The sequence below is a fragment of the Ovis aries genome, chromosome 22, assembly GCF_016772045.2.
Source record: "Ovis aries strain OAR_USU_Benz2616 breed Rambouillet chromosome 22, ARS-UI_Ramb_v3.0, whole genome shotgun sequence".
Taxonomy (NCBI): Eukaryota; Metazoa; Chordata; class Mammalia; order Artiodactyla; family Bovidae; genus Ovis; species Ovis aries.
Window position 1 is genome coordinate 38,821,157 of NC_056075.1, and position 14,316 is coordinate 38,835,472.

General features: G+C 42.8%; 1 protein-coding gene across 6 annotated transcripts in view; it reads left to right on the forward strand.

Annotated features, from left to right (window-relative positions):
- The window catches only part of DENND10 (DENN domain containing 10), an 18,166-nt gene continuing 3,850 nt past the window's right edge, over positions 1–14,316 (forward strand). Inside the window, exons 1-8 of one of the 6 annotated variants that reach the window (XM_060404743.1) lie at positions 1–94; positions 2,701–2,917; positions 4,288–4,367; positions 7,272–7,420; positions 8,358–8,469; positions 10,593–10,693; positions 10,821–10,982; positions 12,840–12,947. In XM_060404743.1, coding sequence (XP_060260726.1) covers positions 7,273–7,420; positions 8,358–8,469; positions 10,593–10,693; positions 10,821–10,982; positions 12,840–12,947 — 631 coding nt within the window. In that variant the 5' untranslated portion in view covers positions 1–94; positions 2,701–2,917; positions 4,288–4,367; position 7,272. Of the gene's footprint in view, positions 95–2,700; positions 2,918–4,287; positions 4,368–7,271; positions 7,421–8,357; positions 8,470–10,592; positions 10,694–10,820; positions 10,983–12,839; positions 12,948–14,316 lie in introns of those variants that run through there. The other 5 variants (XM_060404742.1, XM_042238671.1, XM_027960567.2 and 2 more) reach the window with 5 other exon arrangements.

The window sequence follows — 14,316 nt, forward strand, 5'->3', positions numbered from 1 at the left end:
AGGATTTGCGCTCTGAGGTGGCGGCGGCTGCGGCGGAAAATGGCTGCTACCGAGGCTGCGGACACTCAGCTGATGCTCGGAGTCGGGCTGATTGGTGAGGACACAGGCACCCTGCCCCGCAGGCCCGCACCCAGTTCCGTCTCCGCCTGGGCCCGGGGCGACCCCTGCTCCCGAGGCCTGCAGCACCGCCAGCGGTGGGGAGAGCGCGGCCCCCTCCAAGTTGGGCCTGGGCTGGGGACTGTGGGCCCGACCTCCTCGGCGCAGGGGCCGGGCTTGCAGTCCTGGGCCCGTGCGCCCGCGGCCTTGTTTGGGGCCTGCCCGGGCTGGGAGGCAGGGCGGGGGGACCCCGGAGACCTCCAGAGTTCTATGAGGGAAGTCCTCCTGGGTGCTCTGGGCTGCAGACGAGATTGGACATGAAAGCTGACCGAGTTGCTCAGGCGAGTCCCCGGTGAGGCCGAGGGCAGCTTGCAGGCCGCACGTCTGTGAGGCTGCAGGGCCGGGGTCCCTCTGAGCGATGCAGAGACGGGCGCCACCCCGGCGCCCGGCTGGCCCCAGTCATGTGATCGAGCTGTTCCAGATGCAGTGGCCTGCTGCAGGCCTGGGGTGTTGCGCGTTCTGCATCGATTGTTTCCCCTTTGATTCTCACCTCGGCTCCAGGGGGTCTGGCTAATGTTTGATGCCCACTTCACGGAACAGATGGAGGCCCAGGGTGTCATTTGTGCAAGAAGGCACACTAGGAAGTGGTGGACCCAGGAGGGGAACCCTTGCAGTCTAGCCCCAGAGCCCCACCTCATACCAGGGGAGACTCCCTGCCTCCGAAGAGAGAAGTCGTGCATGTAACATGTAATATCATCATAGTGGGTGGAATCCCAGTTTCTTTTGAGGAAATCAATGTATAAGGAAGTGCGTTAGGATCTTTGGGCTGCCGGAAATGCATGCCCGAGACTTGTGCAATGGTTTTTGAAGCAACGTCCATCCTACAGCGACAGTGAGCATGGGGTTGGTTTAGGTGAACGTCTGTCGTTCTCTGCATGCCATTGTCCTTTGCAAAAATATTCTCCAGAGATTTTCACATATACCTAAACCCTAGTGCACAAGTAAGTTGCTTGGATTTAGCAAAACTGGTGGAAATGTGACTAAATGTTGCTGATTATTTTCACTGTCTCAAAGGAGTGCATTTATCTGGGAACAGATTCTGTGTTCACTTTTTTTTTTTTTCCTGTGTTCATTTCTAATGTGATTTTAAAACTGTTTCAAAACAAAACCTAAGTACCTAAGACATCTTCCACTCCAGTGTTCTTGGGCTTCCCTTGTGGCTCAGCTGGCAAAGAATCAGCCCGCAATGCGGGAAACCTGGGTTCGATCCTTGGGTTGGAAAGATCCCCACTCCAGTATTCTGGCCTGGAGAATTCCATGGACTGTGTAGTCCATGGGGTCCCAAAGAGTCACTCATGACTGAGCAATTGTAGTTAAGACTTGTTAGTCCTTGTTGTTAAGACTTCTTAGTCCTTGAAGGTACTTTTGAGTTAAGACTGAATTAAACCAAGACTTTATCTGGTATCAGCAAAGAAAAAGATGACTAGCTGCATTTTCAATTCATTAAAAAAAAATTTTTCATGTTTACATGAATTTAAAAGGGATTGGCTTAAAATAATGGGGCTGAGTGGAACTCCTTCCCCTTATGACCGGAGGAGGACCAGGTGTTGATAATTGCTGAAGCTGAGTGATGGAGGTTCATTTTATCATTCTCTACTTTTTTTTTATACTTGACATTTTCATAATAAAAGTTTTTTTTTTTAAGTCTGTTGATGAAAAACTGGATTTTTACTGATATATGTTCAGTTACTGTTTCTCTAAATTTTAGGCTGCTTTTTGCTTGGAGTTGTTTTTATTAGAAATTGCTCCTATTTTGTTACTGAGGTGTTGACTTTGGTGAAACTTCATGTATGACTGTAAACCATTATTATTAAAATTTTAAATATAGACTTCATACTATCAGTACATAGGATGATATTACAGAGATTTCCCCATTTTCTTAATTTTCAGTTTTCAACAAACCCTTTCTATGTATTTATTAAACATACTTCCAACTAGATTGTAAGGTAAGGTGATTATAAGTTTATGAGAATTTGTATGGGAGGAGATAGGGAAGACCCTGCTGCTGCTACTGCTGCTGCTGCTAAGTCACTTCAGTCGTGTCCGACTCTGTGCGACCCCATAGACGGCAGCCCACCAGGCTCCCCCGTCCCTGGGATTCTCCAGGCAAGAACACTGGAATGGGTTGCCATTTCCTTCTCCAATGCATGAAAGTGAAAAGTGAAAGTGAAGTTGCTCAGTCTTGTCCGACTCTTAGCGACCCCATGGACTGCAGCCTACCAGGCTCCTCCGTCCACGGGATTTTCCAGGCAAGAGTACTAGAGTGGGTTGCCATTGCCTTCTCCAAGGGAAGACCCTACCAAACCTCTAAAGCTACATTTTCACTCATGAATTGTTAGAAAAGCTTCTTCAGGTGGCCTAAATTCGAAATCAGGAGAGCTAGCTAATAGGACCAGGAGAGGTAGATGAGAACTGAGGGATGGGGGTGGGGGATCTCACATGCTCTGGGCTTCTTTGTAAAATGGGGTGTTGAAACTGATTCCACGAAGTGCTTATAAGTAACCAATCAATTCACTTCCTTGCTGCTGTTTGACATTCTCACAGTGACCATCTTTCCACCGTAGAAAAGGACACAAATGGAGAAGTTCTGTGGGTGTGGTGTTACCCTTCCACCACAGCTACTTTAAGGAATCTGCTGCTGAGAAAATGCTGCCTTACAGATGAAAACAAACTGCTCCATCCCTTCGTCTTTGGTCAGTACAGAAGAACATGGTTTTATATCACCACAGTTGAAGTTCCAGATTCTTCCATTTTGAAAAAGGTATGACTGTAGGAGGGTCAACAAAATGGAAAAATATTCTAAGTGATGTAAGATTATTCTAATAACCCTTAGCTTTAGACTTCCTCATTCGTAATATGTTTTGGGAAAATATTAAATACATGATTTTAATTGGGAATGTTCTCTTTCACATTTCACTCTCAATCATTACGTTGATTGGTATATATATATTGTTTGATTGACCTGTGGTTGGTATAGAGAAGCTTTTCCCAAGTTACACTGGATGGAGTAGAAATGTAGAAGAGTTTTCAAAGCCTTGACTCTGATTAAAAGTGGGAAGAAGTAATTTTCTGTAATTAAAAACTATTTTGAAGGATATAATTATCCTGGTTAAGAAAACTTTTTTATTGGTTTATGTTTGATAAGGGGATGTTAAGAATAGAGAAGATAACTAAGGAAATTTGTGTGTTCAGTAGACTTTGTGTGTGTGTGTCATTTGATATGGACACCATCAAGGTGACAGGCTAAAAGCCAGTAAGTGTGTGGTCATTTTGGACTTTCCTAGTCCTGCACAACCAGCAGGGTTTCTCAGAGAAAAGAATATTGGTACGGAGTGGCCGAGCCCCTGGTCGGCTTCCGGGTGACGACTTCTTTTAGCATTTTGGGGCTGTTTCTATAGTCAGTCACCAGATGGTGTGAAGCATGTTCAGGATACCAGTTTAAATGTAAGGAATTACATTTAAAGTAAACAGGAAGGCAACAATTTAAAAACTGTAAGAGGTTTAAGACAAAACAGAGATTAATAATTAGAAAGTGTGAATTGTAAAAAGATACTAATGGGAATAACAGGTATATGATGATCAGAAATCTGTGTGTCTAGTAATCGAGGCATATAAATAAATGAAGGTTATAACAATGCCCTTTAGCCTATATAACACCCTACAGAGACTTGAATATTTGCGGAACTGTATGATTTTTACTGAAACGTATATATGTTGTTTTCCATCCTTCTATTTCATTAATGAAAAATAGTCACTAAGTGGTAGGTCTGATATAGCATTCCTAATTCTGCTTTGATGAGGATAGAGGGTTTTAAATCAAAATTCACATTTCAGACATTTGAAATATTTTTATGTTTTTGAGGAAAAGAATTCTAACTAAAAGGAAATTAAATATATGTATATATAATTTTTATGTATATATACACATAAAATATTTTTTATGTGTGTATATATTTATAAATAGTATACACATAAAAGTATAAAGAGGCAAGTGAGGACTTGTTACATTTTGGTCTTTTCTTTTTAATGCTGGTTTGTCTTATACAAGAGGCTTGTTAGGATGTAGTAATAAAGATTAATTCTATTAAAGTGTCTTTAAAGAGTGTACTTTTTTTTGTTTGTTTTGGACAGGTGACTCATTTTTCTATTGTTCTGACCGCCAAAGATTTTAATCCAGAGAAATATGCCGCCTTCACTAGGATATTGTGTAGGTCTGTATGAAAACTGTATTAAATGCTAATATACAAAAATGAGGCTCTTACTCAATAGTCATGTAGCAGATTTCTACATGAGGAAGCGTATTTCAGCCTTCTGTTTGGACACTTTTCTAAAGAGGAATTTTGTCTTACTTCTATGGTACTGCTCCTGTTATCAGGGAAAATAATAGACGGGGGGAGAAAAGGCAGTTTGCGCAACTGTTGTAGGTGCTGGCTATTTTGAGTCACTTGCCACTTTTGGCATTTTACTTCTGCTCATTTCCAAGCTGGAACTTTCCTTAGGACGGAAGTGGTAAGCTGGTTCATCTGTGTCAGTCTGTGTGTGGGAGTCAGTGGGGAAGGCTAACAGGCATTTTGAATTATGCTTAAGGACAGGAAAATATTTTTTATCTGGAATGCTAAGGAGCTGAGAAACTGATGAACTGGTTAATCATGATTCAAGTGGACTCCTTCAGTTTCACAAGTGTTGAAAAAATTAATCTAAATATACTAGTTTGCTTTCTTGCCTTGATAAGTATATCTAGTGAAATCGATGAAATCTCTCTTATATATGAGAGACATGATCTTTTTCTTTAAACAAGACTTTTGCAGGGTTTCGGGTTTTGCTTTTTTTTTTTTTTCGAATATTGTCACTAGATAGAATTATAATTATAGTTCTAATTATAATTATAATTCTATCTAGTGACAGTGTTATGTATTAACCTCAGGTTTTTATGGGGGGGCGGGATAAGAGGCGTTGTCTTTGTTTTTCACACTATAAGCCTGACAAATGGTTGCATTTTTGCCATTTTTATATATGTATACACATACATACACAAAGTGTAAGAATACTGTCTCCTGATCTAAATGTTACAGTTAGGGTATATTTTGACAAAATGAAGTTTTACTGTTTTTGCAGTCAGCTGTGATAAAAACTTCTTGCTCTCCATGAGATAAATTCTAGGAGTGTGGCTCGCTGTGGAATAGACGCAGCTGTCTGCAAATAAGGCACTGACGCAAAGGGAGATTGTTACTGTTAGGGTCACTATCCAGAAGCCATAAACTAAAGACACTGCAGAGGTGTTTTTGAACAAATGGTGGACTCCTATTTCATTTGATTGAGTTGAGGTTAGGTTACTCAACTGAATTCACTGGGAGATATTCTGGGCCCTTCTGGGCCTCCAAAGGCCAGGTAGCTTTAGACCGTACTTCCCGCCCTGGAGGAAGCCCAGAGGGTTTCTCAGCTTGTGCCGTGCTGTGACATTGTCACACTCTGAATTCTCTCCTGTCACAGTTACAACAGGAATGAGGACTCAAGCTGATGCCAACCACTTCCTCTGCCCACCCCCCGCTAACACCCTCAAGTGTTTGCCCTGGCACCTGTCCACACGCACATGCTCTCTGCGCACACACTCAGGCTCCCCATGAACACATGTGCCTCTTTACACACACAGAGATAAACACTTTTTCACTTTCCTTTTTTTATTTTTACTAAGGTATAGCTGATTTACAATGTTGTGTTAGTTAGAAAAGCACTTTTTGATGGCGGGAAGGTGCCCTCTCCCATTTCTGGTGAGAGGTGCCCTTCATGGCACACTGCACACAGTGGCCGGGGAATCCCCACATGGCAGGGTCCATTCCCTCTGTGGGATCTGGGCCCACTGCCATGACCCCTTTTTATAATTTTGAATTAATTTTTTAAATGAAATTTTATTTTATTTTTTAAATATGTAATCATTTTAATGGTGCCGTTTGGTTTTCGGCTCTGCTTTGGTAGTGGTAATGTAAGCACATAATAAAAAGAAATGCAAATAACACCAAAGGGTGTACAGTGAAGTCTAAGTCCCCTCTTTCCCCAGTTCCCAGTCTCCAGTTCTTCCTCCTGACCCCCCACCCCAGGGCAGCTCCTGAACTTGCCTTCCTTATGTCTTACTGGAGCTGTTTTCTTCCTCTGTAAGCACTGGATGAGTTCATGGGGTTGACTGTTTTCTCTACGCGACAGTTCACCATATTCATTATCTTCGGCCTCATGTCCCCCAGTGTGTGCACAAAAATAATTTTAAAACACTGACAGTTGATGAAATTTAACAAGCAGTTAAATCCCATGCTTTTTTTTCACTTAATCTACAATAAATATAGTTTTCAAGTGAGCTGTCTTAAACAGTTATTTTATGTTCATCCCAATTTTTTGTACCCCTTCAGCTACTAAAATGCCCAAGTAGACCCAGGCCTGCTTCTCTAGAAGAGTTCACATTTAGTTTCTCACAGGAAGAGATTGCAGGGGAGGGGCCTGATATCACATGTGAGCTGTAAATGTAGCGGCTTCCTGTCAGCATTTTCTGGACCTTTTTAATTTAATGAATGTATCTAGTGTGTATTTATCACCAGAAATTTAGAGGAGTTTGATTTCTTAATTATCTAAATATAGCTACCTCTGAGAACTCCAATAGTAAATATATGTTCTACAACTAATTGTTGCTTTCTCTGTGGACAATGCATAAACTCCTTTCTTATGAAAGGAAATCCAGCAATAAAACCGAGTTGTTATGCCCAACGACACCACCGTGAATGTAAGACATAAAAACAGATAAGGATACAGTATTCTTGAGAACAGCGGGGCCTCAGGAAGTCCTTAGTTCATTCTCTTGCCTAAGTGGACCTCACCCGGCCTCCCCAGATGTAACGAGAGCTGACTTCACAGAACTGTTGAAGGTTTCTCCAGTGGTGGTTTAATTTTCTAATATGTTTTCCAAGTAAATTTATGGAAGTAACCATGTCATGAAAAGATACAGGCATTCAGAAGTGTGTTAGCAAGTTGGCTAAGGCTCTTTAGAATGTACCCATGCCTGGCCTTGGTGCGTTACCCCAGGTGGTCTGTGCTAACTAGAAGCACGCTTGCTTTTTTGTCCTTTCTCACAGAATGTACCTGAAGCATGGGAGTCCAGTTAAGATGATGGAGAGTTACATCGCGGTTCTCACGAAGGGGATATGCCAGAGTGAAGAAAATGGCTCTTTCCTTAGCAAGGACTTTGATACCCGAAAGGCATACCTTGCAGGTTCCATCAAAGGTAAAAAAAAAAAAAAAGATGCGAAAAAGAAACAAAAACCCATCCCAACAATAACAAAACCCCAGGCCAAGGACAGTCTCACATTAGAGTGTTATTTCCTCTTTCCACATGTTTTCATCTACATGATATTTGTTTCCTGTGCGGGAAGGTAGTTCTCCATTTCCTTATGTGGTTAGAACTCTGTCAGGAATGCAGACTTGTGTGGTGTTTCTTTCCATATGATTCCAGCTGTCTATAGAGAGTTCTTTCATCTGCACGCTGAAGTTCGCAGGTCGAAGTCTCCACTGATTTCCATCGTTTTCCTTTCCTTAGATCTTAGCAGTGACCTCTTCCTGTGGGGGAGCTAAAGCCTCTGCCCCAGTTCCCAGTCTAACTCCCTGCCTCTTTTTCCTTGCTGGAAAGTCCAGCCTAGAGCTGAGCCAAGAGTTTGTGTCCTTAAACAAGGAAAGAGAGGATTCTGCGGGCGATGCTGGCCTTCATTCTCATCCCCGATCCCACTGTTTCGTATGGTATCTAAGCATCCTTGAGGTGTTAGGTGTTTGTCCAGCTGTCTCTCACAAGGACTTGTGCAGTGATGTGTATGTAGGTTTGGGGGATCAGTGAACCTTTTTTCTCAAACTTAAGCTTTCACGACCGCAAAGATGGTGATTCCCTTCATATAATTCCCCTTTCTTGTGAATCTGGCTTCACCTCTGCACCCAGCATCCAGTCCCTTGTGGGAGTGGGTGTAGCTACTGTAGCACCCATCCTGGGGAGCAGATGTACGGAGTGATACGACCATCCACCAACTAAGGTGCTTCTGTACTTATAACATTTACCGAAACTTATTCTCTGTATTGAAAATAATTATGCGTTCATGTGATAAGAATTATTTCTGATAAAAACTTGATTTCCTTATATAATGTTTAATGCACTCACAATTTTTTTTTGTTTTAAGACATTGTATCTCAGTTTGGAATGGAAACTGTTATCTTACACACAGCACTGATGCTAAAGAAAAGAATTGTCGTCTATCATCCCAAAATAGAAGCTGTCCAGGAGTTTACCAGGTATGATCTCTTATCATTAACAAGTGTAAACTTTGTTGGCAGCCACTTTGGGGTCCTCTGTGTCACTGTGGGCCCTGTTGCTTTGCACGTTGGAATAAATAAGATGTGTTAGCTTAGGGGTGAAATGCCACTTGGGTTTAGATTTCATATTCAAGGTCACTGAGTTTGAACAGAGTCTTCTTTAAATTTTGAAATGTGAATATTTTGGAGCAGGAAGTTTGCACACATTCTCTTGCCAGAGAGTAGATATCAGCCTTGTAGCCATATGCTTTCTGTCCCAATTACTCACCTGCCATAGGTTGCATTAAAAACAGCCATGGACAGCCCATGCGTAGATGAATGAGCATGGCTGTGTTCCAGTGAAACCTTGCGTGTAAAGAAGGGCAGCGCACTCATGGGCCGTAGTTGCCTGACCCCTGTTTTTGGCAAGTTGTCCTTCCGTTATGTTTTATCGCAGACTCTTATTTATATAGTAAATATAGATTTGTGTTGTTTTCTTTGCAAAATCTAACTTAGATTTGTTCTTAGATTCTTTTGTAAAAGCAGAGGAGCTAGCATTTATGCTGTTCACTGTATGTGAGGCGTTGTGTAAGCCACTTGGATGCATTAGACTTACTCACAAGAAGAACCCTGGGAGGAAGTGTGACTGCCCTGTGTATAGATAAGCAGATCGAGGCTAAGTGGTTAGATACTGAGAAGGAAAAAGGCTTGCTGGGCAGAAAGACCTGGGGTAAAGTCCTGGGAGACAACTTCTTAGCCTTGTGACCACATAAAGGATATGTAATGTTTCTACACCTCAGTTTCTTTATCTGTGAAATGAAGCTGGTAATACCCACCTCATAAGCTTGGTTTCAGGATTGGAAATAATTTGTATAACATGCTCAGCATGTGCCTTGCACATAGTATGCACTCTAGAAATGACTATGGTTGTTAGGATGGTGATTGCCTTAGGTCACTGTAATGGGACCAGAATTGTTATCCTGCTCTCACTCCCAAATTCTGTGTTTTTCCACCCATTTTTCCTCTTCCTCTACATTTATGCAAACCTGAGTGTCCTCAGTTTCTGAGATGTCTAGTAGGCCACCAGAGGGTTCACAAAACCACAGGTGCATTCAACGCATACTTCTTCCTGAATGAAGTAGCTGTCTCACTGAAAGTTTTTTAAGAAAACTTATTTTCGTATAAAAACAAACACAAAGTAGTTTGCAAGTTTGGCTGAATTTTAAATATGAAATGGGAGGCTTCAAAAAAATTTCTTGCTTGCAGGGCCCACTTTGGATTTTACCCCCAGACCGCTTCTGTGGCAGCCTGCAGAGTGGGGCATTGGGAAGAGCACTTTATTATTACTGTTGTTTTGGCTGCCTTGTGAGGCATGTGGGATACTGCCTAAGCAGGGATGGAACCCGCACCCCCTGCAGTGGAAGGCAGAGTCTTAATCACTGGACCACAGGGGAACACTTTAAAAGCATCATTCCTTTCGGCTCAGACGATAAAGCATCTGCCCACAACGCAGGAGACCCAGGTTCGATTCCTGGGTGGGGAAGATCCCCTGCAAAAGGAAGTGGCAACCCACTCCAGTGTTCTTGCCTGGAGAATCCCATGGATGGAGGAGCCTGGTGGGCTACAGCCCATGGGGTCGCAAAGAGTTGGACATGACTGAGCGACTTGACTTTCACTTTCTTTCCACCATGGAGATCTTTTGAAACTAATACTTCCAGTTTTTTGTAGCTTATCAGACAAAACACTTGTGCTTCCCTGGTGGTTCAGTGGTAAAGAATCCACCTGCCAGTATAGGAGACTCGGGAGTTCGATCCCTGGGTCAGGAAGATCCCCTGGAGAAGGAAATGGCAACACTCCAGTTTTCTCACCTGGGAAATCCCATGGACAGAGGAGCCCGGTGGGCTACAGTCCACGGGGTCACAAAGAGTCGGACACAACTGAGCAACTAAACAACAGCAAAACGCTGCGTTACTTTACTTTGAAGCCTCGAGGTGTTGGCACAGTGAGCGTTTGTTCTCCTTCTGCATCCGGAAGCCAGTTTCCTCCCCCAGAAGAGGGAACAGGACGGGCAGAGTCCCAGGGGTGGGCTGACAGCCATCTGTGTTCTCACTTTGACTCCCCAGGACTCTGCCTGCCCTGGTATGGCATCGACAGGACTGGACCATACTTCACTCCTACGTGCACCTGGATGCCGATGAACTGGAAGCCCTACAGATGTGCCCAGGTAGGCAGCAGGCTCCCAGGGGAGGAGAAGCTCAGCTTTAACCAGGGTTGTTGTTTGTTTGGGGGAGGATTTTGTTTTGTTTTAATTTTAGAGCATTCCTAAGGAGAATGTTGCCCTTTCTTGGTAGATCAGATAGTAAAAATCTGCCTGCAATGTGGGAGACCTGGCTTCAATCCCTGGGTTGGGAAGATTCCCTGGAGGAAGGCATGGCAACCCACTGTATTCTGGCCTGGAGAATTCCCATGGACCAAGGAGCCTGGTGGGCTGCACTCGTTGGAGTTGCAAAGAGGTGGACGCGACTGAGCGACTAAGCACAACATAGCAAGGGGAATGATTATTTAGTATTGATTATTTAGTATTTCTTTGGTAAATGCAGCCAGTTGTTTTTTCCCTTAAAAAGTTTTTTTAATTAAAAAAATTTGTACACCTGAAACTAATAAAACGTTGTAAATCAATTATACTCTAATAAAAATTATAAAATTAAAAGAAATTGATAAAGTACACAAAATCACCTAAAAGTTACCACCATTTTCATTTTCCTTTTTATGGAGTGGGGCATGTTTCAAGACTTGTGGGATCTTAGTTCTCTGAGCAGGGATTGAACCTATACCCCCTGCAGTAGAAGCATAGACTTAGCCACTGGACTGCCAGGGAAGTCTCCCCTCATGGTATCTTTTGATGAATAGAAATCTTAATGTGTTGGGGTGTTTTTAGACTTATGATTTTATCTTTTCTATTTTGTTTAAGAAAATTTCTATCCCAATGGCAGAAAGATATTCTCCTATATTTTCTTGTAAAAATTTATAAAGTTTTTTCTTCATTTAAGCCTTTAATCTACCTGTAATTACTATTTTTGTAAGTAGGATGTGAGTTTCACTATTTTAGTTTTTTCCATCTGGATAGCAACTTGGCTCAGGAACACTTACTGAATAGTGTCCTCTCTCTCCAGGAATCTGCAGTATCTTTTTTTTTTATATTTGATATATGATTTTATATATCATAGAAATCATGGTTTTATGAACCATATTTGATACATGACTTTGGTCATCATATATCACATTTTCTTATACCTGAGGGAATCTTTGTCTGGGTGCTCTGTGGTAGGTTTTTGCTTTTGTTAACCGCCGTTGTTTTATAAATGTCCTCACTTGGTAAAGTAAAATTGGTCCAAAAAAACAGTTTATTTTAATTGTATTGATCTGTGAAGTGTAAAGTCAGGGAACCTTTAACACCAGTTCCAAAAGTCTGCTGACTCCTTTTTGCTCATTTGTTTTTGGCTGTACTAGGTCTGCTGCTGCACCCAGGCTTTCTCTAGTTGCAGCGAGCGGGGTTTGCTCTCCAGTTGAGGTGCGCAGGCTTCTCATTGCGGCGGCTTCTCTCGTTGCGGCTCATGGGCTCTGGGGCACACAGGCTTCAGCTGTTGCGGCCCATGGGCTTAGTTGTCCCGCGGCATGTGGAATCTTACTGCAGTAGGGGTCAAACCCATTTCCCTTGCATTGGCAGGTGGACCACCCGGAAGTCCAGTCTGCTGATTCTTGAGTTGCTTTGATTCCTCTAGTGTTTATTGTATCTGATCTAAAGTTGGTGACGATGATGCTGTTTCTTCCATGCTATCCCTGAGGAACCTGAGTATTTGGCTGTGACTTCTTAGCAACAGAGACCTGGGAGGGGACAGTGGTCAAGAGAATCCTTGCTACACACTGTTTTCTCTGTCACTCGCTTTTAAAGACTTTTTTATTTGGCCGCGCAGATAAAGAAAGACCTGTGGGATCTTAGTTCTCTAACCAAGGATTGAACCCGGGACCCAGCAGTGAAAGCACTGAGTCCTAACCACTGGACCACCAGGGAATTCCCTCCTCTGTCATTCTTGACCCAAATAGTGACAACTAAAAAGCTGATGCTTTACTTCAGTCTTCTTCCTTGACATAAAATCTAATTTGGGGACATTCTGAGGGGTGTGTGAGTTTCTTCAGACAGTTGGCAATAATGTCACCTTAAGAAATACCACGGATACAGCTTAAATGCCCTGGATAAGTAACGCAGAGAAGAAAAGCAGCTGATGAGCTCTTAGACTCATTCCCGTTTTGGTATGTTCACAGTGTGATTTCCTCCTCCTCCAGTAATGCTGGTCCTCCCTGTAACACAGGTTACATCGCTGGATTTGTGGACTTGGAGGTGAGCAATAGATCAGACCTGTACGATGTGTTTGTGAATCTGGCAGACAGTGAGATCACCATTGCCCCGCTCGCAAAAGGTTAGTTCTCTGTTCTCTGTTGTTGACACTGGATATAAGCCAAAAACAGTTGTATTTTTTAGGCTGATTCTCATTGCTTAAATACTAAGTACTCACCTGTTGTGCTGGATGGATTTTTCTGTGTCTAGAACACAGCACTCATTTTAGTAGACCTAACGGTTAAGAATATGTGTGAGTGCTTATGCTGTATGGTATGTATATATGAGTAAGGTCAATGGTCTGTTCCTCTTGTTTCTCCACTTTTGTGTTTAAACAAAGTGTATTTGTTCTCTATTGCTGCATAACAGATGACTGCTAAACATTGTGATTTAAAACACCAAATACTTATTATCTCAAAGTTTTGGTGGGCAAGAATTTAGGAGGGACTTAGCTAGGAGGTTCTGGCTCAGGGTCTCTCATGAGGTTTTAATCAAGATGTTGCCAGGGCTGCGGTCAAAGGACAGCTCAGCTGGGGCGAAGAGGATCCCTTTCCAAGCTTGCTCACACGGCTGTGGACAGGCGGCCACACCACAGGGGCCTTTCCCTAGCACAGCTTGAGTGTTCTCAGCACGTGACTGCTGGGCACCCCAACAGTAATTCAAGACAGGGGGCCGCAGTGTCTTCTGCAGCCTAGTCTCGGAAGTCACATACCGTCACTCCTCTGTATTCTGTTTGTTTAAGCAGGTCATTAAGGGAAAAGAATTTAGACTCTACCTCATGAAGGACAAAGTATCAAAGAGTGTGCAGCCATCTTTTACTACGCAAGGGTTGAATATGACTCCTGTGTGGAAAATCTTTTTGAACACTGTCTCAGCAAACGCCAGGGAATGAATATTCTTGGAGGCTAAAGACCAGGAAAGGGTGCTCTAGTGTCATAGGGTCACTTCTGGAAACTGTGAATCATCCTAAATTACAGCTGCATAAAGTAGAAAAGGTTTGGGTTTTACACATTTTGAGCCCAGGACATTGTGAAGTCTTGGTTTTAGATGAGAATTACCGGTAACAGCTTTTGTGTTGTCATTTTATCTTTCTCCTAAAATTGGGAGCAGGTGAATGCTAGCCAGTGAGGGATATTTGTTAGCTAGGTTCTGATTCTGTGAGGCTTTATCTAGCAACCTCCAATTAATAGAACTAAAACCTGTTTTCTCTTAATTCACTTGGAAATTGCAAGCATAATACGTATTCATGGTGAAAAATTCAAAATATAGTATCAGGTCTTTAGGAGATGTTGCCTTTTGTAAAGCTGGAGTGGTAGAAATCTAGCTGTGGCCAGGGCCACTGAAACTGCTGAAGCGTTAGGACCGGAAAGCATGGCCGCTCCCTGCTGTGCCCTGCGGCTCTGAGTCAATGAAATGGGCTCATCCCTGTGGAGTCTGTCCCTCTCGAGTGT